This window comes from Schistocerca americana, chromosome 6, assembly GCF_021461395.2.
Source record: "Schistocerca americana isolate TAMUIC-IGC-003095 chromosome 6, iqSchAmer2.1, whole genome shotgun sequence".
Classification (NCBI taxonomy): Eukaryota; Metazoa; Arthropoda; class Insecta; order Orthoptera; family Acrididae; genus Schistocerca; species Schistocerca americana.
In genome coordinates this window covers 295954291-295977852 of record NC_060124.1, presented here as the reverse complement: position 1 = coordinate 295977852, position 23562 = coordinate 295954291, and the positions used below count along the sequence as shown (strand labels likewise).

The following is a 23562-nucleotide window of genomic DNA, read 5'->3' as shown; positions in this document are numbered from 1 at the left end:
TATTAATTTTGCAGTTCTCTGCTTTATTTCTTTGCTTCCATACGGAGTGTGTCGTTTATATTTCATTCATTATCTTTTTCTGAGAGTCTGTTTATCAATAAGGAATCAGAAATATATTTAAGCAACGTTAAAACATTCCCATACCTGAGTAGAAGTAGTATACTAAACCTATCGTGTCGTTGCATATATGGATGACACAGTCCCAATGATTAGCCATACAAGCTTCGTCAAAAAGTTACAGAATTTGAGCCCCATAAACGCCACCGTGATACACACACGTTAATACTTTAAAACACGCACATACTGCCGTGCAGCGATGTGCGACGTGCCTCCATTCTAGTACGCTAGAGGTCGCTTCTGCACGTCATTCCACGTAACTACAATAGAAATATTCTTTTTAGTTAAATGTATAAAATCTCTCCGACAGGAGTTAATGCAAATAGGTATAAAAGCGCAGATAATTGACCGTAATTTTATAAAAGAAAATGTAAGGATGAAGTAGGCTTTATTAAAAAAAAATACTACCTGTTATAAAAATACACAGTGCCAGTGTACAATGCAGTTCGTAATAAAAACAAAAAAATTGAAGCTCGCTAATAAAGCAGAACAAAACATGGGCGAACATTCCGTGCCTGCACAGTTCTTTTGCCCATCGGGAGCATCCGAAATAGCTCACAATTATATGCTAAAAAATAGAAAAACATTGCTACCGGACATAATCATCGCTGTTTTCATGCGTATTATTTATTCGTCTGAGGTACACATGATTTCAGTAGTGCTCTCAAGTTTTTTTCTACTTCATTTATTAATACCTTTAGACCTTTTGTTTTAATAACCAGTTACTTTGTACAATAGTGTTGTGTATTTCTGCATCATAGTTAGGATTAGTTTTTAGTAAAGCCTCCCTCTTCGTTACACTTTATTGTAAAATATATAAGCACAGTTACGTGCGCTTTTGTATCTATTCGCACTCACTCCCGTTGAAAAGATTTTGCGCACACAATTAACGAATATTTATGTTTAAACCAGTGAAATGTCGTACAGTAGCGACATTTAGCGTTCCAGAGTGAAGGTTCGTCACTTGTATCAGTACGACAGTCTAACTTGTTCTCTCTCAAAGCGTCAGAATGTATGTCGTTCAAAAAATGTTCAAATGTGTGTGAAATCTTATGGGACTTACCTGTTAAGGTCATCAGTCGCTAAGCTTACACAGTACTTAACCTAAATTATCCTAAGGACAAACACACACACCCATGCTCGAGGGAGGACTCGAACCTTCGTCGGGACCAGTCGCACAGTCCATGACCACAGCGCCTTAAGCCGCAAATGCATGTCATATTATTGCTTTGTGGTACTCAAGTTTGGTAACTTTGTGACGAAGCTAGTTTGGTTAATCATTGCGATTTAAATACACTTACCATTTAAACTGCCATAAGCATAACCAATTCACAAAATCAGCAATTGTAACGCTCATAAGTTATACTAGACATCCACTCAAAAACATAGATGATCTTAAGATATTCCGCCGCTTCCAGAAATTGGTTACAGTGCATTTAATGGAGGAGCTAAAAATTCTCGCTCATCACAAAAAGCAAGGGGCAAAAATTCTGAATGACAAACTAGATAGTGATTCGGTTAATTTTATCAAATATTTCTCCTGTGTGTAACAACTCTAGTGAATTCCATACGTTATTTTATTCAGAGACTACTCGACATTTGCAACACAACAGAATATAAAACATAATCAACAGTTTAAATGTCAGGAATAGTCAGTGCAGGTTAAAAATGCATAACTGAAAACTTTATATAAATAACGTAATCCAAAGAAAAATATGGCACGTCTGTATCCAGACTCTTCGTGAAACCGTACTACCATAATATCTCGGCAACACATTTTGATTTCAAGAACAAACAGTGTCACTGATGACTTACATGTGTGTGGTTTCCTTTGCAAAGGAAGAGTCAAAGTACCTGTGAGTTCACAGAAAAAAAATACTATTTCTAACGTTAATATGTAAAACACATCCCAAGATTTATTTTGTCACGTTTTCCGATCGCAGTATAGTTTCAAAAACTCCACTGCAGTGGAAGAAAGGCGGAAAAACACACATGGAAACGTCAGACATAAGTCACGTAAATATTTGCACTTGCCAATGAGAACAAATTCTCGAATTCGTAGGGCTAAGCACGAAACGATATGTTACTGCTCTAGTGTTTCTTTGTCTAAATCGTCCACGACACCGTTTCAGGCTTTCCAAAAACATCGATAATGATGAATGAAAGTAACAAAGCGTTGTGACTGTACCGCCCACATGTGTAACGAAATATGTTTAGTATACTGTATCTACGTAAGTTCCATGTTGCTTACACTGATTTCTCATTCGGTGTTTGTGTGATTTTGGATACATTTGTACATGAAAATACAACCCCCCCCCCCCCCCCCCCCCCCTGGCAAACACGTCGCCCTAGGCTTTGCAGCGTTTTTTCCCTTCCGTGCTGCATGTCTATCCTTTTGCTACTCTTTTTCCACTACCTTGGGAAACATGTCTGGGATGTTATTGGGAATGTTCTGCATTGTCTGTCGCTGACATAAGAACAGCCCCATCTTTGTTTTTCGCTCCCTTCTTCCTTTCTTTGTTTCCCTTCTCCTCTCGTTCCTCCGCTTCGGCTTTTGAGGTTCCTCTTTTCCTTCTTCCTCTCTCTGCGCTTCTGAAGGCCGGCTCACGCGTCTGACGCGTAACAGGTGACTGGATAACGCGTAATTCCCAGCTGCGGGTCGGCGGGTAGGGCGAGTCCCAGGGAGGGCTAATTGCCTGAACTGCAATCTTCCCAGATTGCCGATTGGTCCCTCTGTCAGGTGTTCGGGAGGTGTGAACATCACCTAAGGCAGGTGCGCCCGCTTGGGAAGCGAGTCCCCAGGTGGAAGGACAGCGCCATCGGAGATACTGGCAATCATGGGAGATTTTCCCGCAATGAGTCAATCATCTCCCCCAATCAAACTCTACGAAACGAAAACGCTGCTCCACGGTTCCTCGTGGTCTCACGTACTGAAGACGGCCAGTCCTTCGCCACGGTAAATCCGTTTATTATTCAAAAAGTTGTTGATGCAAATCCTGGCCCTGTGAAATCCTGCTCTCGTTTATGGAATAGCACTTTGCTTTTGGAGACTATTCCTGATTGTCGAGCACAACCGCTTGCTTCTCCACGGCTACCCTCTTCATGTCGAGGCCCATAGAACTTTGAATTCTTCCCGTGATGTAATTTACACCAGGCTGCTCGACGGTCTAGCTGAGGCTGAAATACAGTCTTACCTCTCTGATCAGGGTGTCATTGCCGTTCATCGTGTAATGAAAGAAGTAGATTCCTCCTTAGTGCCCACCTGCGCTCTTTTTCTCACCTTTGATAGATTGGTCCTTCCGTCAAAGATAAAAGCAGGCTATGAACTTATCACAGTCCAGCCGTACATTCCGAACCCGATGCGCTGCTACCAGTGTTATCGTTTCAACCACACTAGAACATCTTGATGACACCTGCCAAATGTGTAACCTGTGGTAAGGATGCACATGAGGGCGATTGTCCGCGTCCTTCACACTGCTGTATCAACTGCAGTGGTGGTCATGCAGCCTCCTCTCGGGATTGTCCCGTGTATCTTGATGAGCGGGCTGTCCGAGAGAACTGGGTAAAGGAAAAAGTGCCTTACTCAGTCGCTCGCAAGTTAATGGCTAGTCACAAATCCTTTCTTCTCCCGTCTTGTACCTGTAGTTCTGTTCTTGTTACTTCTCGCTCGACGAAGGACATAGCCACGCAGACATGCGACCTCAAATTCAGCTCGGGGGTTGTGAAATAGCCCGGTGTCAGCGTAGCATCGTCAGATGTGCAACAAGCCGTCAAACTCTCGCCTCACGGGGCGAAGCCACCAGCTACACAACCGGTAGGCTGGAAAGGACAGAAGGAGTACTCCCGTGAAGACTCCTCTGTCCCTCCAGCCAAACAACACCCGAGTCTTCCTCTATCCAGAAAGGCTCAAAGAAGTCCACCAAAGGCAAACGGTCTTCTCCTTTGCCAACTCGAAGATCCTCTTCGACGATGCCATCACGTGACACCTTCGCCTACCCAGCCTCCATATCGCCAGTGCGCACCACCAACCGTTTTTCAGCGTTGGACTCCATGGACTGACCGCACAAGCAAGCCGACGCTTCTGTGGACCCCATGGGGCAGGATCCTCCCGCTTCTGTCTCCTGTAGTAGCGACTCTACACCGGCTGTCACTCTGCAGCCGCCATGTTGACACTTCTACATCTCTTCCTCATCATAACCGTCCTCCAATAGAATGTTCGCGGCCTTCGGTCCCACAAAGAGGATTTACGGCTGCTTTTAGCATCACAACATCCCCTTGCACTCTGCCTTCAGGAAACGAAATTGAGCTCTCGCGACCGCTTTGAGCTTTCACATTTCTCACTAATTCGTTTTGACCTTCCACTTGAGGTCGGCATTCCATCTCATGGGGGCGTCATTCTGCTCATACAGGACGCCATTCGTAGTCAACCCATCTCCCTGAGTACCACCTTCAAGCTGTTGCATTTCGCCTTTTCCTTCCCCATCTGACTTTTTCCCTCTGTACCATTTGTCCCTCTGTGATTCGATGTCACCGGGGCAGACTTTCTTCAGCTTATTGGGCAGCTACCTCCCCCATTTTTGCCACTTGGCGACTTTAATGTGCATCATCCCCTTTGGGCTTCTCCCTGGACCTCTAAGAGTGCCCTCTTGGCTGACCTTCTTGACCTCTTGTGCCTTAACACTGGAGCACCCACTTTCCTTTCTGACTCTTTGCACACATGTTCCCATTTGGACCTATCTTTTTGCACTGCCCAGCCTGCCCATCGTCTTGAGATGTTCGTTCTTTCTGACACTTACTCGAGCGACCATTTCCCGTATGCTATCCGTTTGTTGACTCGTACCCCATCCGCGTGCACGCCCAAAGGGTTGCTTACTAAAGCTGTCTTTACTCCTCCGTGGCGACCTTCGAAGAACAAGATTTCTCTAGTTGTGATGACCAGGTGGAATATCTTTCAAGCGCTTATCTTACTGCTGCAGAACGTTCCATTCCTTGAACTTCCTCTTTACCACGTTGTGTCCCAGTCCCTTGGTGGACTGAGGCATGCCGCGACGCAATTCGCGCATGGAGTCGTCCTCTCCGCGTTTTTAACCGTCATCCTATGATCGCAAACTATATTCATTATAAACAGATGCGTGCAAAATGTGGTCGCGTTCTTCTGGATAGCAAAAGAGCTAGCTGGATATCATTAACTTGTTCTTTTAACAGTTCCAACCCTTCCCCGGTCGCTCTGGCCTCCGACGGCTCTCTGGGACTAAGATCCATTTCCCAATTTCCGGCATGACAGTAGCAGACGATGTTATTGTAGATCCTATTGCTATCTCCAACACCTTGGGCCACCATTTTACGAAAGTTTCGAGCTCTTTCCACTATCACTCTGCCCTCCTCCATCGGAAACGAGTGGAGGAGGCTCGGGCGATACCCTCCTCTTCTGTGAATCGTGAGTGCTACAATGCTGCTTTTCCTATCAGGGAGCTCGCTCATGCTCTCAGTTCCTCCGTTCCTCCGCCCCAGGGCCAGACGCCATCCACATTCAGATGTTGCAGCACCTTGATCTTGCAGGCAAGCACTTTCTGCTTAACACGTACAGCCGCATCTGGGCAGAGAGCATATTTCCCGGACGCTGGCGTGAAGCCACCGTCATACCCACATCTAAGTTCGGTAAGACAGAAACATTCCTTCTAGCTACCGCCCCATCTCTCTTACCAGCTGCGTTTACAAGGTGATGGAACGTATGATTCATGCCCGGCTGGTATGGTGGCTCGAGTTCGCAATTTACTGACGAATGCACAGTGTGGATTTCGAGCGCGGCGTTCTGCAGTTGATCATCCCGTTTCTTTGCCCACCCACGTCATGAATGGTTATCTGCGGAAATCCCAGACTGTACCCGTGTTTTTCGATTTGGAGAAGGCCTACGACACCTGCCGGAGAACTAGTCTCCTCTGTACTCTTTACACTTGGGGCTTCCGTCGCCGCCTGCCCTGTTTCCTTAACGCTTTTTTTAACAGACCGAGTTTTCAAGGTGCGTGTGCGTTCTGCCTTGTCGGACACCTTTATCCAGGAAAACGGTGTGCCTCAGGGTTCCGTCCTGAGCGTCGTCGTCTTTGCTATCGCCATTAACCCTATTATGGTCTGTCTCCCGAAGGGCATCTCCGGCTCCCTTTTGCCATCTATTGCAGTTGTCCACGGACCTGTCTCACGCGTCTTCAGCGATGTCTTGATCGTCTTTACTCCTGGAGCGTCTTCAATGGCTTCCGCTTTTCCACTGACTTTTCCTTTACGGGAATAAGCTACGGCTTATTAAACCTCTACCAGTGCCTTGGACAATCCCACCTCGCCCCCCCCCCCCTCCCCCTGGAGGTCATTTTAACTAGGCTGCGTGTTGGGCACTGCCTTTTTAGGCGTCGTCATTTGCTAAGTGGCACTACCCCACCACTTTGTACACATTGCGCCCAAGTTTTAACTGTCCGCCACTTCCTGATGGAATGCCCATTTTTTTAACTGTTTGCGTTCCAGCTTGGGTTTGCCGTCTGATTTATCGGCTGTTTTAGCAAATCACGCGCGGGCTGTCGACCGCGTTTTACTTTATATCCGCCAAAGCAATATGGCAAAGTCCATTTAATTTTTAGTGTTGGACCTCCGTCTCTGTATGGTGTCTTTTTTAGCCCTTTTTCCACGTGCCTGTTTTTAGCTGTCTTCTCGTATGCCAATGGGACTGACGTATAGTCGTTTTTTAATTCCTCTCTGTCTTCGTGTTCCATAGTTCTGACTTGGGCGCGTATGACCCCAGGTTTTTGCGTCCTAAAGAAAAAAAAAAAAAAAAAAAAAAAAAAAGCAAAACCAAATCAAACTACCACTGTACGCATATTTGTACGTCTGAAGATTGCCTTCATTGACCGAAATCTGATTGATAAACACTGGTGATCTGTGAGTGGAATTGCATTGGGTTGATGCATAAGTTTACGAAACGCAACAGATAGAAGTAACAGAGACTTCAGTCATCAATAATACATGTGTGTTTTCGTTCACTATTTACAAGTCCGCCAACGCTGGGGTAACTTCTCGACTCTGCGACTCCAGAAATCACGTAGTTTTGAGCTGAAGGACCCGTCGAGCCACATTTGGAGCGCAGTTTCATTCGGAAAGGAAGTTTCTTGAAGGTTGTCCGTTAGAGAGCAGAAAAGATGAAAATTAGAGGGCGCAAGGTAAGTTGAATAAGGGGGGGGGGGGAGGGGAGGGTACCGAGTGACTTCCCATCACAACTCCTGTATAGTGTTTTTTGTCAGTGTAGCAGAATGTGGGCGGGCCCTTATCGCAGAGTAGAACCACTTCAGGCACTCTTCCTGATCCTTGTTCTTGGATTACGTCTGCAAGACGTCTCAGTTGTTGACAACAAATGCCAGCACTGATGGTTACACCTCGAGGAAGCAATTCTTACAAGGGAACCTGCCCATCGCACCCCCTCAGATTTAGTTATAAGTTGGCACAGTGGATAGGCCTCGAAAAACTGAACACAGATCAATCGAGAAAACAGGAAGAAGTTGTGTGGAACTATGAAAAAATAAGCAAAATATACAAACTGAGCAGTCCATGCGCAAGATAAGCAACATCAAGGTTAATGTAAGCCTATGAGCGCCGTGGTCCCGCGGTTAGCATGAGCAGCTGCGGAACGAGAGGTCCTTAGTTCAAGTCCTCCCTCTAGTGAAGAGTTTAATTTCTTATTTTCAGTTTATGTGACACTCTTATGTTTTTATCACGTTTTTGGGAGTGATTATTACATCCACAAGAAAATCTAAATCGAGCAAGGTAGAAGAATCTTTTTACCCATTCGCCAAGTGTACAAGTTAGGTGGGTCGACAACATATTCCTGTCATGTGATGCACATGCCGTCACCAGTGTCCTATAGAATATATCAGACGTGTTTTCCTTTGGAGGAATCGGTTGACCTATGAAATTGCGTTCAAATGTTTTCGGTTCCCATTCGAGAGGCATGTCCTTTCGTCTACTAGTCGCACGGTTTTGCGGTGCGGTCGCAAAACACAGACACTAAACTTATTACAGTGAACAGAGACGTCAATGAACGAACGGACATATCATAACTTTGCGAAAATAAAGAAAGTAAACTTTTCACTCGAAGGAAGACTTGAACCAAGTATCTCTCGTTCCGCAGCTGCTCACGCTAAGCACGGGACCACGGCGCTCCTGAACTCACATTCTCCTTGATGTTGCCTATCTTACACATGGACTACTCAGTTTGTATATTTTGCTTATTTTTTCATAGTTCCACACAACGTCTTCCTGTTTTCTCGATTGCTCTGTGTTCAGTTTTTCAAGGCCTATCCATTGTGCCAACTTACAACTAAATCTGAGGGGGATGCGATGGGGAGGTTCACTTGTTAGTATTCCACACCGTCGCTTTTCCACCAGTTGCGTAACATCTTTTGTGGACGCACGCCGGTCTTCGTACGGAGAGTAGCTGCTTTGTTTGGGTTTAACCATTCCTTTCTTTCCCTTATGTTAGCATAAAGACACCAATTCTCGTTACCAAGAAAGATACAGGATAGGAATAATCGGTGGTGTTCACGATCCAGTTGATGACGAGCAAGCATAGCACATACGGTCACTGGCTTAGAGCATGCGGTACACATAACGTGACGTCTGAACGTTCCCTATTGCTAGCAAATGTCGTACAATGGGGTTGAATGGTGGCACTCCATCACATTTGCCAGTTCTCGAGTACCCTGACAGGAATCGTTGTGGATTAATGAGTTTAAACGATCTTCAACAAACCCCGAAAGTCTTCCTGAAAACGGAGTGACAGATGTCGAAACAATCCACCTTAAATCGAGGAAACCATTTTCTTGCAATGCTCTGCCCAATTAAATTATTTCCGTCCACCTCGCACATGTTTCTGGCTGCTTCTGCTGCGGTCACTCCTGAACTCAAACGGAAGAATATGTTGGAAATGTTCAGATTTCTTTACTTGAGAATATGTTGGAAATGTTCCGATTTCTTTACTTGGCACTCCATTTTCTAGCGACCACAGCTCCACCAACACTAAAAGACGAAAGACAATATGTGAACTCATATAGCAGCAGTGAACTATGAATAACCCATAGCAACAGAAATACCAGCATGCAAAACAAAAATGCTACCAACTTAAGCACCAACCTAATAATAAAGTCAAGCAACGTGGTGCTTCACTTTGAATTCAGTTAAACTTGTGGAGTAGGGAAAAAGCTGATCGCGGAAATTCGCCCACGATGGGAGAGAAATAATGATGGCGTACAGTTCGTGATAAGCGGATTATAAACTAGCACCCTGGATTATGTTCCCTGTCTGTCTGAAGTGGCGTACTGAATCGGGGCTAATACCTGCTGACTGCCGTCTGGCCGTTGCAAGGGCGTAACACTCCCGTTTCGCTACGAGCTCTATCAGAGGACCGGGCAGCGTATTGGCGTAAAGTTCCACGTTCTCTCTTCCCTACGTAAGCTCATCGGACAAAACACTCGTATGCAAATCTTAAGGACGAAAGTAACTTTCACATGACGTTTGACTACCAGGTAACATAGCTTTGTGAAACTTGGAACATTCGTAGAAAGAACTCCTACGGTATGACACAGAAGGTAACCGAGTGAAATACGCGAGACGAACAGGAATAACACTTTTATTCAGACACTAATTACACTGACGTCACGGAGATTTATGATTATCCCCTGGACATTAGAAATGGCGAGTCATGGCTCTTATTAAGGTGTGTGATTACTGCAGAAGGGTGTACTGTGTAGCGTGCTTCCGTGTAGGCCACACGTTTGGTAAGTATTTCTTGTGGTAGGGCGTTACATTCCCTCACCAGCGCAATTGATTACCGCTGAGTGGTAGTTGATGCATGTGACGGTGCAGTAATACGTGTCCCAACTCAACCCACGCGTGATCGACAGGGTTCAAGTCGGGGGAAAGGGCAGGTCTCCCCATTCGTCTAAATACCCTCTCTTTCCAATACCTCCAACCGCGCAGTCCTATACGGTCGCGCATTGTCATCCCTAAAATGAAGTCGGTACGGAATGCATCCCTCAAAAGACGCACATTTGTAAGTACAGTAACGCAATACAGTTAACCAGGGAGTGTATCCTGTTAACAAATTTGTACGTAAGTATGCCCATGCAACATAATGCCTCTGCACACCTTAACACCCCCACCAAAACGATAATGTTGGACTATGCTCCAGGTGGATTAATTATTTCCACTTCTCGTTGTGTGAGGGTACAGATTCCGTGATCGTATTCCGAGTTGGAGTGTAATAAATTTCCTTGAGGCAGAAAGGCTTCTCTCTACAAAGCAGCTCTGTTTTCTAAAGCATCGCTCGTGCGAATCTCAGATTTCCCTTTTCTCACATCATATCTTGCGAACTATAGATGAAGGGCAACAGGCAGATTCCATATTCCTAGATTTACAAACAGCAATTGGCACCGTGCCACACTGTAGACTGTTAACGAAGGCCCGTACGTACAAATTAAGTTGGCAAATATTTGAGTGGCTTGAAGACTTCTTAAGTAATAGAACCAAGTACATCGTCCGTGACGACGAGTGTTCTTCAAAAACAAGGGTATCGTTAGGAGTGGTCCAGGACAGCTGTTACTTTCTGTATCTACGTAAATGATCTGGCAGACAGGGTGACCAGCAATCTGCGGTTGTTTGTTAATGATAGTGCGGTGTACGGCAAAGTGTCAAAGGTGTGTGATTGTAGGAGGATACAGGATGACGTAGACAGAATTTCCAGTTGTGACGAATGGCAGCTAGCTGTAAATGTGGTTGTTCAAATATGTGTGAAATCTTATGGGACTCAACTGCTAAGGTCATCAGTCCCTAAGCTTACACACTACTTAACGTAAATTATCCTAAGGACAAACACACACACACACACACACACACACACACACACACACACACACACACACACATGCCCGAGGGAGGACTCGAACCTCCGCCGGGACCAGCCGCACAGTTCATGACTGCAGCGCCTTAAACCGCTCGGCTAATCCCGCGCGGGGTGTATATGTGGAAAAATGTAAGTTTAATGCGGATAGGTAGGAAGAACAAACCTGTAATTTTCGAATACAGTATTAGTGGTGTGCTGCTTTACAAAGTCACGCGGGTTAAATATCTAGAGCAATGTTGAAAATCGTTGTGGAACGGAAAGAACAAGACGACAGTAGGGAAGGCGAATCGAAGACTTAGGTTTATTGTGGCCGCGCGGTTAAAGGCGCTTCAGTCTGGAACCGCACGACCGCTACGGTCGCAGGTTCGAATCCTGCCTCGGGCATGGATGTGTGTGATGTCCTTAGGTTAGTTAGGTTTAAGTAGTTCTAAGTTCTAGGGGACTTATGACCACAGCAGTTGAGTCCCATAGTGCTCAGAGCCATTTGAATCGACTTAGGTTTATTGGCAGAATTGTAGGAAAGTGTAGCTCATCTGTTAACCGCGTGTAGAACACTAGTCCGGCTCATTCTTGACTAGTGCTGGGATCTCCACCAGGTCTATTAAAGGAAGACAGCCACGCAATTGAAAGCGGTGCTGCTAGATTTAGTGGCTCAAATGGCTCTGAGCACTATGGGACTTAACATCTGAGGTCATCAGTCCCCTAGAACTTAGAACTACTTAAGCCTAACTAACCTAAGGACATCACACACATCCATGCCCGAGGCAGGATTCGGACCTGCGACCGTAGCAGTCGCGCGGTTCCGGACTGAAGCGCCTAGAACCGCTCGGCCACCGCGGCCGGCCTAGATTTAGTACCGGTAGGTTCGGATCAACACGCGAGTATTAACGGAGATACCTCGTGAACTTAAATGGAAATCCCTGGCGGGAAGATGACTCTCTTTTCGCGAAATACTATTGAAACAATTGAGAGAACCGGCATTTGAAGCCGGTTGCAGAACGCTTCTAGTGCCGCCAACGTAAAATTCGCGTAAGGACCACGAAGATAAGAGAATGGTGACTTGCAGAGTATGTGTGTAGATGTAGATGTAACTGATAGGAAGCGCATATGTTGTTTTGGGGAGTAGGATTGAGTTGTTACCGTAAGCGCTTTATGACATTGTGTGTTTGCTGGCTGTGGGCAGGTGTGTGCGATAACACGTGTGTTGTCTGTGTGGCAGGTGCCGGGCAGCTGCTACATGTTCCACTGCGGGCCGGTGGGCGACTTCCGCTGCAAGTTCACCAAGCACCGCAACTACAGCAGCGCCGTCATGGCGGGCCCGCACTCGGGGATGGAGGCTGCTTCGGAGCTGGAGCAGCAGATCCGGCTCACCAAGCACGAGCAACAGCTCACCAACCTAAGGTACCGTGTCCACTCGCTACCACATGCCGTCCGCGCTAACTACTTCACGAAGTTCCCGTGCTGCCCTATTGAGTCAAGGCGCCCCTTAGCGCCCGTCATCTCACCTCGGAGTAATCGCAGCTATAGTTCAGTTCTTTTATCTTGGCGGTTCGCGCATGCCCGCCCAGACGCGGGAGATCGCTGCGTTGCCAGTTGTATGCGCCAAGAGAAGCAGCGCAATAGTATAGTTCGCAAACTTACGTTCAGGGGGGAGCGCGCAGTTTATTAAGTAAAGCCACCACGACCGCATTAACCCTTTCGCTGCTACAGAGACGTGCTCACCGCATTTCGCGCTGTGCGCGATTTTGTCATCACTGCACTGCTCGCCTGTGCAGACACATGGTGTTTCGACTGCTTTGACGCACTTTATCATTCGATTTCACAAAAACTATTTGGCCCAAAAATTTCATTTTTACACATCTTCTTGACTGATACCTTCCCCCCATAAATGACTTAATTTTGTTTCGATGTTCAACGCAGTTATTGTGCAGCATTAGATCTAGTAAACCATTGCACGAAATTTCGAGGAGTATGCAGGGGTACAAAAAAGTCCATAGCGTATACTTTCCGTATGGTCGATTTTAGTTGCCACTAGAGATATAAAAAATTACATTCAAACGAATAAAATTCATGAAGTAAGACACTTTGATATTGTTTTTAAATAAATAAAATGTTAAGCACCAATCAAGGTTTGAACTTACAACCTTTCACTTAGCACCCATACACTTTAACCATTACGCTAACACAGCTCATCACTCAATATAACTCCCAGAGGACTTTAAAATATCACGCAAAATACCGACAAACACTGTTGGTATGATTATGAATTACTCACGTTTCGTCGAAGTACAATAGGAAATAAACAATTACCGCTGTTCTTTATTGCGAAAAAGCGGTTAGTGAGAGTGATACAAACACCTTTCCTTGCTATCGCCTGAATTAGGAGGCTTATTGCTTGTTTGGTTTAATTAATTAATAGAATATGAAGCAATTGGTATAAAGAATGCTTTTTCCAAACTTTCTATAAAAGAAAGTCTGCTATCAAGACATTGCTTTTGTTCAATTACTTTATTTATGACTGAACGTTTCTAAAACTGAAGACACTCGTCCATGCCTTGCACTGCAGTCGAGCTCTGGCAACGTCGTTCTCTGTTCATTGGCTGACTGTTTTGTGACGTCAGATGCGCAGAACGAACCTAAACTCGGCCGCCGTCATAAATGACGCGCACTTTAGTGCAGGCTACACACCAGGCAGCCATACTGAGTGCTAGGGCGTATAGATGGGAAAACGCGTCCGGTTAAAGCGATACCAGAATTTTTGTTCAGAATAGTCGGTATTTTGCGGTATTTGTATGGTATCGGTTATAAAAGGCGTTTTTTTTAATTCCTCGGTAACAAGTGGGTAAATAAACCGCTTTATAAATGTACCTTCGCAACAGGGATAAAATTCTTGGCTTTTAAAAACAATTTAGAACAAAGGAGTAATGTGTATTCATAAAATGTTGTTTGCTTTGAAATATTGGGTTATGGGAAATGGGATTAGCGATCAGTGCTTTTTTAATAAAAACTCTGACAGAAACGAGCGATGAACAGCACGGCCTATTAGACGATGGCACGCGTGTACATGCAGTACTTGCCCCATCTGGTCTGTGCGACAGTTTCTCCCTGTAGACGCCTGACATCAGTTTTATTACAGAGTGCCACCATCGCTAGTCTGGAAGTATTTGCCGAAGTAAACTGTTTAATTTGCTTTAAAATATTAAAAACGGGTGGAGGTGCAACAAATTTGCGACATCATCTAATGAGAAAACTATAAAATTTTAACAGTTCATTCATAGTTTATAATAAAAATGGAACGCAGCTGATCTGATGTCTGTGTCTACACAATATGCTTTTATCTGCTCGTTGCCCATGGAAACGAGCAAGTTAATACGAAAAATTATAGAGCTCTTCAACCTGAGTTTTCACCATTTAGCCCTGACTATTAGTAATTCTCAGTTGGTGATACAATCTTCGATTGCAACGTGATTTTTTTTAGCAGACTTTCAAAAAGTTTGAATCAGTTGGAGAATAATGGTAATTTTCGTACTATTCAGTATCTTAGTGGACGGCCTGTTCGCTTATTTTATTTAATATTTTGATTCTATGTATCTTGAAGCTTGCCTAAGTCTGAAGAGGTCTTAGAGTTTTCTAATCGTTGTTCGATGTCTACGTTTATAACCGCAATAAAAAACGGAAATCAGGTATTTCAGAAACCGCTTATGTTGAACTGTTTTAAAAGTAAAGTTAAAGTGGAAGTGAAAAAGATAACGGTACAGCCGAAAACTGGTTGTTTAAGCGATTATCGCCAGTCCCAGTGCACGGGTTCCCCACATGTGCTAACTACAGAAGTTGGACAAAAAAATGCAAACATTGCGAGAAACACTTGCCTGAATGTGAATGGAGGTGCTAGCCAAGCTTGCAGGTTGAGCTGTTGCATTTGATCCGGAACGGCACACCTGTGTAATGCCGTCAATACGTTGTAGGTGTCAGTCGTGATCAAAACACTCATCTGTCTGATTGTGATTGCATTATTAAGACTTGCGTGCGTGCGAACGTGGGAAGATTTTTGGTGCTCACGTGGTGGGCTCTTCCGTAACTTTGGGAACCGAAGTCTTGGTGTTTCAAGAGGGGCACCAAATCGAACAACTACACGTCATATAGGGAAAGCGTAAAAACATTTGCTTCCAACGCGGACGGAAGTGTCTATTGAATGATCGTGATACACAGTCATGTACGAGGATTGCGGCGAAAATAAGAAAGCAACCGCAAAAGTGACTGCAGAACTAAATGTGGGACTTGCGAACCCTGTTAGAACCAAAACAACACGAAGGGAGCTCCATATGTTGCGAATTGCGGGGCGAGTTGGAATTCCAAAACCACATACCAGTGACGCAAATGCTCTTAACAGAAGAAGGTCCTGCCGAATCTATACTGCCAGAACTATGGACCAATTGAAAAAAGAACCATATGGCCGGATGAGTCTTGTTACACACTCAAACTTCTGTTAGAATTTTCGTTCCATGACTGAAGCAGGGAGGGGGTTGGGTGATGAAGTCATCAACTATGTCACGGTATTCCATGGGTCTCATGGTCATTCTGGAACGTCGCATTACTGCCAAGGATTGCCTGATCATTTGGCTGATCAGGTCCAACCCATTCTACAATATTTGTTCTCCACTGGTGACGCTCCGTTCCAGGATGGCAAGGTCCCTGTTCATACAGCTCGCTTCGTGCAGGACTGGATTTGTGGACACGAGAATGAATTGTCGCATCTTCCCTGGCCACGACAGTTGCCAGATCTCAGTGTTATTGAGTCTTTATGGTCTACTTCAGAGAGAAGGGCCTCATAGGATCTGTATTATCCATTCTGAGACGACTTGAAGTTGGTTTGAAGGCCAACGGTTTTCCTACTGTACTAGGCAAGGTTTCAGAGGGCTACCAGCAATGCAGCTGGTACGATGACTGTGCGCAGAGAATTAAAAAGAATGGAGTGCAATGGACGAGCACCTGGTAAGCCACAAATTTCTGAGCTCAGTGCTAAGCGACGCTTGAGGTGTTCTGAAGAGTGACGCCAATGGACAGTGGGTGCCTGAAAGCGAATGACTTGGAGTGCTGTATCACGCTATACTCTGTGGTAATCCGATGGAAGGATTTGGGCTTGGCGAATACCTGGACGGTCGCAGGTTCGAATCCTGCCTCGGGCATGGATGTGTGTGATGTCCTTAGGTTAGTTAGGCTTAAGTAATTCTAAGTTCTATGGGACTGATGACCTCAGCAGTTAAGTCCCATGGTGCTCAGAGCCATTTAAACCATTTTGAATACCTGGATAACGTTATTTGCCGTCGTGTGTAGTATCGACAATGAAGTACGGAGAAGGCGGTGCACGCTTTGGGTGTTTTTCCCGTTGCTAAGTTGTGGTCCCTTTACTGCGCTTAGTAGAACTCAAAGCGTGGAAGGGTATGAACACATTTTTGAGCATTTTCTATTATGTACAGAAGAGGAAAAGTTCAGAGACAGCATGACAATGCACTCTGTCGTACAGCAGCATCTGTGAGAAAATTGTTTGTGTACAGTCTGGCCTACACAGAATCTCGGTATGTCACCGATGCACGTTATTTGGAGAAGGGTGTAAGTACTGGATTTGATTTCAAATAAGTAACTACCACTATCCATATGTACTACGCACTCCATATGGAACATATTACCATGTTATCACGGAGGTGTGAGGCTGTTGCATCAGTTTAACTGTTTCAATGGATAGTGAATTGTAAGCGCTGAGATTGTTAGATTTGTATTATGTAGGTATGGTCTTTTTGTAAAAGAAAGGTGAGGTATTTCTCAGATAACTCTATGCTCTCAACGAAGACTCTGACACAATTACACTGTCGTATTTCTAGCGTAGTAATCACAGGAATGCGAAAATAGAGATCAGGTAACGTACAGGGGTATATTTGTAGACGCTCACTAGATATCGATGAATTGTAGGTGTTATGTTTCTGAATTTCTTTGGGTAATCGTCGTATACACTGCATGTTTTGTGAATATGTTTCTGCACGTTAATGTGTTTTCTTTCTCGTTGTGGTAACTCTCTACCTTCTCAGTGATGGATAGGGGACGAGGCAGCCTTCTAACTTAAGGAACAGTGCTGTGGGAACATCATGGGATTTCAAGAGAATTAGCGGAGGTCTATGGCTTGGCGGGAGACATCTCTTACTCCTCAAAATCAGGTGGATGCAAGTGCTATATATCAAAGATTGGAAGATTCGTGAGAATACGTCGGTTAAGCGATACAGGGACAAATCTGGAGATGTGGTGCAAAATGGTTCATATGGCTCTGAGCACTATGGGACTTAACAGCTGAGGTCATCAGTCCTCTAGAACTTAGAACTACTTAAACCTAACTAACCTAAGGACATCACACACATCCATGCCCAGTTGAGATGTGACCTCTATACCGCTTCCCCTATGTGTTATGGGCAAACATGTTTCAGCATCTCACATACGTCTCGCCAAGTGAGTGCAGTGAGAAAATTAGACACTAATACGAAGATTTTTACTGACATGAGAGACAATCAGCAGCAGAAGTTCCGTCTTTTGTTTTTCGATAAAGAGACAACATTATGCTGTGAGGTTTGTGTGCCTATAAATGAAAGGTGGAATGAATAGGTAGAATAAATTTACATCTACCTCTATATGTGTAAATCACAAGCTATCGGACGCTGTGTAGCAGTGGGTATCGCGTACCATTACTAATCATTTTCTTTCTTATTCCTCTCTCAAAAAGAGCGAGGGGAAAAAGACTATCTATATATCTCTGTATGAGCCCTAATTTCTCGTATCTTACCTTCGTGGTGGTTATGCAAAGTATATGTTCGCAGCAGTAGAATCTTGCCATCAGCTTCAAATTTCGGTTCTCTAAATTTTCTCAATAGTCAATGTAACAGCTTTGAGATGGGTTAGAACGATGATTTCGCTCCAGACACCAGCGTGCAACATGACAACTTTCTCTGTTTTCTGCTCTTGAGGAACAGTTAAGTGTCATTCCTCCACAGGCATCAGACACCTAACTGACAGCGTCCCGAGCAAAGTTACAGCCGTCATAAGAGTGAAGGGTGGCCACACACCATATTAATGCCCATTAATAGTTGTCCAAATATCTTTGATCCGATAGCGTATTTTAGACTGGTATGTTCTTTTCAAGGGCGAGTGATTTTGCCACGATGGTTCGTGTTTCTCACCACTTGTCAAATGTAGTAAAAAAGCCCCGATTGGAGCTCTAGAGTGGAATTAGAAAGTGGTCTGATGATATTCCTACACGTGGCTCCTGAAGGCGGTTGGTGGAAAGGTCTGAACGTAAAATAAATCGAAGAAGTCGGTTGGCAGCCCACTTGCGGTGCTGAAGATAAGTTTTGTGCCCTCTGGGGTGGAGGTGGTGTTGCAGGGTGTCATTAGTCAGTGATCAGCGAACGTGTTTCCCTATACGAAAGGATTCGCGAGAGTTCGCAAATGTCTTTCCGAGCGCGGGCGTGAAAACCGGCTTTGGCCAGCTTCCAACACATTAAAAAAAGTTTTGCATCACCTCGGTTCCGAGAGTTCCGGAACCTGTACAGAAAATTGGAATAGAGATCGACATTAACATCATTTCTGCCCTTTTTATTGCTCATGAAAAGCATACATTGCATGTTTTACCATCATACAGTGAGACCTTCAGAGGTGGTGGTTCAGATTTCTGTACACGCCGGTACCTCTAATACCCAGTAGCTTACACACACGTCTAAGGCGTTCAGCCTGACCGGGTTGCCTCCAAACACGTGTCCGACGATTGTCTGGTTGAAGGCATATGCGACACTCATCGGTGAAGAGAACGTGATGCCAATCCTGAGCGGTCCATTCGGCATGTTGTTGGGCCCATCTGTACCGCGCTGCATGGTGTAGTGGTTGCAAAGATGGACCTCGTCATGGACGTCGGAAGTGACGTTGCGCATCATGCAGCCTCTTGAGTCGTAACACGACGTCCTCTGGCTGCACGAAAAGCATCATTCAACATGGTGTCGTTGCTGTCAGTATTCCTCCGAGCCATAATCCGTGGCTGGCTCTGAGCACTATGGGACTCAACTGCTGAGGTCATTAGTCCCCTAGAACTTAGAACTACTTAAACCTAACTAACCTAAGGACATCACAAACATCCATGCCCGAAGCAGGATTCGAACCTGCGACCGTAGCGGTCTTGCGGTTCCAGACTGCAGCGCCTTTAACCGCACTGCCACTTCGGCCGGCCCATAATCCGTAGGTAGCGGTCTTCCACTACAGTATTAACCCTTGGGCGGCCTGAGCGAGGCATGTCATCGACAGTTCGTGTCTCTCTGTATCTCCTCCATGCTGAACAAAATCGCTTTAGTTCACTCCGAGGCGACTGGACACTTCCCTTGTTGAGAGCCCTTCCTGGCACAAAGTAACAGTGCGGACGCGATCGAACCACGGTATTGACCGTCTAGGCATGGTTGAACTACAGACAACACGAGCCGTGTACCTCATTCCTGGTGGAATGACTGGAACTGATTGGCTGTCTGACCCCCTCCGTCTAATAGGCGCTGCTCATGCATGGTTGTTTACATGTTTGGGAGGGTTTAGTGACTTCTCTGAACAGTCAAAGGGACTGCGTCTCTGATACAGTGTCCACAGTCAGTCTATCTTCAGGAGTTCTGGGAACCAGGGTGATGCAAAACTTTTTTTTGATGTGTGTATATAGTATTGCTGTTTAATGGGCGTACACGGGCTCTATAGGAAGAGTGTGGATCCATTAGCTAGCTGGAGGTGTTAAACCATCGAGGCGGACCAGGCGAGCTCTAATAGAAGACAATAAATTACTTTTGTTTCAGCGTAAACATAAAGTGTGTGTGTGTGTGTGTGTGTGTGTGTGTGTGTGTGTGTGTGTGTGTGTGTGTGTCAGTGAACTTCCGCCCTCCCACTACCACCTAACCCAGATTCTTTAAAGACTTGAACTGCCATATACAGAATAGCTTACAACGTCCGATTACTTTACGAGCGAGATAATCCATACATATTATAAAACTGGATATGTCTCTTTATATATATATATATATATATATATATATATATATATATATATGGGAGTGGGGTTGGAAAATAAGTGTAGTAGCCCGAGGTGCGTGAATTTCCAGACTTTAATTGAGAATAAGAGCACTTAGCGACTTGCAACAAACTTTACACATAATTTCAAATCTTCGCGAAATTTTTTCTCGCTTACAACCCCTACAAAACGATGAAAGGAAAAATGTTTAACGGTTACTTCTTTTCTGCTGTTCTTTAAGTAAAGTACCGCATGAGGCATGACCTTATCATTTCTTACTTCTTTACTAATAACTACATTCGCGACGCATTTAACAGACAGTATGCATACATACCACTGAATCTAAGTGAAAAATTGTATGATGGTGAGACACACAGTTCAGGAAATATGAAGTCAACGTTAAGCGAAAGGCCAGACGCTGTGTGGTAGGGGCGTAGATGCAGAGCTACGTATAAATAAATACCTGGGCAACGCCTGATTTCTCCACTAGTACCTTATAAATGAAAACGTCATTATTGATGCTGACATTTTCCACATTAATAACAGGCATTTTTAAAGTGAGAAACTATTTTCCTTTCTGTATTTTGTCTCGCTGTAAACGACGAAAAGTGTATGAAACGTGTAAATTAAGTTTGAAGTTTGTTGGAAGTCGCTAGCTGTTCTCTTCATCAAACACTTCAAGAAAATTTGTTACAGCGCTTTTTTATGTAATTGTCATCAATAACTCTGGCATTAGTATTGCAGCCTAGATTTCTGCGGTTTTTATTACAGTTATGTCCTCTGCCCGGAGAAAGAATTGGTAAGGATCAGCTTGTTTTATTTTGTGTTTCACATCAGCAACCCTTTTACACCCCATCAAGAATAAGATCTGTAACACGTGAATGTTTTTGCTAATTGATTAACGCTCTATTGTGTTGTATAAAATGAACGATTGAATTGATTTCTGGCTTCTGAGTGCGACACGTGTACCAAGTTGTCATCAAGTAAAATCCTCAGTTCATTCTATTGGTCGCTTTCAGCAAATCATCGGTAAATTATGTTTTGCATTTGATCATTTTTACCGTACTTCTGTTTCATGTATGGTAATGCAGGTTGAACTCGCACGTCTCTGCAACGCCGGTCACCACGTGGGCCTTGATTAGTTTCCGTTTCTCGCTAGACGACTGGCCAATCGATAAATTCTGATTTCACTGAGCGGAACAAGTGCCTATGTATGTATTTATTTTTACGTTTGTCAAACTTTGCCAGTTTTATTAAATCTTTTGATGGGCTGGGTCAGGAACTGGTCTCCACCTACAACGAAAATTTTGCACCCTTCCAACATTGTTTCAAGTATTCAGCGCAAGCTTTTGCATTCTGCATTTTAAGTATGATTCAAACCAGCTCTGTGTAAAGCCATCAGTTTCATAAAACTTCAGTTGTTCTAAGAGAGTAACGTGATCTACACAATCAAAAACCGTTGGCGATCCGCGTGCATGATTCTCATACTCACTTAAGCTAGCGGGCCGCGTCGTCACGTGAGGCGACAGCAGCGCTGCTAGCTCACAAAGTGAGGAGTATAGTAAGCGTGACGTTAATGTTTATGGGGTAATGCACCGATAGTAATGGCATCACTTTCCCGACACGATACCCAAAACACACGATGCCTCAAAACACACGTTTCTGAGAGTACATTCATTTGATGTTCAGCCCATCTTCAGAGGTTTATATTTATTTGCGTGTTGTGAACGTTGTTTCTTTACTTAAGATGTTTTACAATAACTGTCTTAATTTCCATTACAAAACTCTACCACGCCGTTAGTACAGAAACAGTGTTCACGACACGTAAGTAAGCGCAAATATCTGTAGATGGGATGCCAAGCTACATGAAATATCGTGAAAAAATAAATGCCTATAAAAGCAAATGGTTGCAGCTAATTTATTACAAATTATCTTAATTATCAACGGTTGCAGTGTTCTAACACGCCCCTAATGGACACGAATTGTTTGGTAATGTTAACATAGTAACAGTCGCCGGCCGGTGTGGCCGAGCGGTTCCAGGGGATTCAGTCTTGAAAAGCGCGACCGCTACGGTCACAGGTTCGAATCCTGCCTCGGGCATGGATGTGTGTGATGTCCTTAGGTTAGTTAGGTTTAAGTAGTTCTAAGTTACAGGGGACTGATGATCTCAGATGTTAAGTCCCATAGTGTTCAGAGCCATTTGAACAATTTTTTTGAGTAACGGTGGACAAGCAATTATGAGTATCTTCGCGATTTTTGGCCTTAGGCTGGTCATAAGAGTGTTGGAAATTTGGTGTGTTAATATTCAGAAACAGTATTAGCAAGCATTTTTTAAATACCGGGTGATCAAAAAGTCAGTATAAATTTGAAAAGTGATCAAAAAGTCAGTATAAATTTGAAAACTGAATAAACCACGGAATAATGTGGATAGATAGGTACAAATTGACACAAATGCTTGGAATGACATGGGGGTTTCATTAGAACCAAAAAACTACAAAAGTTCAAAAAATGTCCAACAGATGGCGTTTCATCTGATCAGAATAGCAATAGTTAGCATTACAAAGCAAGACAAAGCAAAGATGATGTTCTTTACAGGAAATGCTCAATATGTCCACCATCACTCCTCAACAATAGCTGTAGTCGAGGAATAATGCTGTGAACAGCACTGTAAAGCATGTCCGGAGTTATGATGAGGCACTGGCGTCGGATGTTGTCTTTCAGCATCCCTAGAGACGTCGGTCGATCACGATACACTTCCGACTTCAGGTAACCCCAAAGCCAATAATCGCACGGACTGAGGTGCGGGGACCTAGGAGGCCTAGCATGGCGAAAGTGGCGGCTGAGCACACGATCACCACCAAACGACGTGCGCATGAGATCTTTCACGCGTCTAGCAATATGGGGTGGAGCGCCATCCAGCATAAACATCGTACGTTCCAGCAGGTGTTTATCAGCCAGGCTGGGGATGATGCGATTCTGTAACATATCGGCGTACCTCTCACCCGTCACGGTAGCAGTTACAAAACCAGAATGACTCATTTCCTCGAAGAAAAAAGGCCCGATAACGGTAAATGTGGTAAATCCAGTCCATACCGTGACTTTCTCGTCATGGAATGGAGTTTCCACGACAGTTCTAGGATTTTCGGTAGCCCAAATTTTGCAGTTGTGGGCGTTGACAGACCATCGTAGCGTAAATTGATCTTCGTCGGCCCACAACACGTTACTCAACCAATCGTCATCTTCCGCCATCTTTTGAAACGCCCACACCGCAAATGCCCTCCGCTTCACTAAATCGCCAGGTAACAGTTCAGGATGCCGATGGATTTTGTACGGATACTATCGGAGGGTACGCCGAAGTGCCAACCAAACAGTAGTGTATGGAATGCTGGTGCGACGTGCGACTGCACGAGCGCTGACTTCCCCGTGCATAGACGAA

At 44.6% G+C, this 23562-nt stretch overlaps 1 protein-coding gene across 2 annotated transcripts in view; it reads left to right on the top strand.

The window, feature by feature from the left end:
• The window catches only part of LOC124619853 (YLP motif-containing protein 1), a 669202-nt gene that overhangs the window by 17766 nt on the left and 627874 nt on the right, over positions 1-23562 (top strand). For both annotated transcript variants that reach the window (XM_047146465.1, XM_047146463.1), the window contains exon 2: positions 12273-12454. In XM_047146465.1, coding sequence (XP_047002421.1) covers positions 12273-12454 — 182 coding nt within the window. The remainder of the gene's footprint in view (positions 1-12272; positions 12455-23562) is intronic.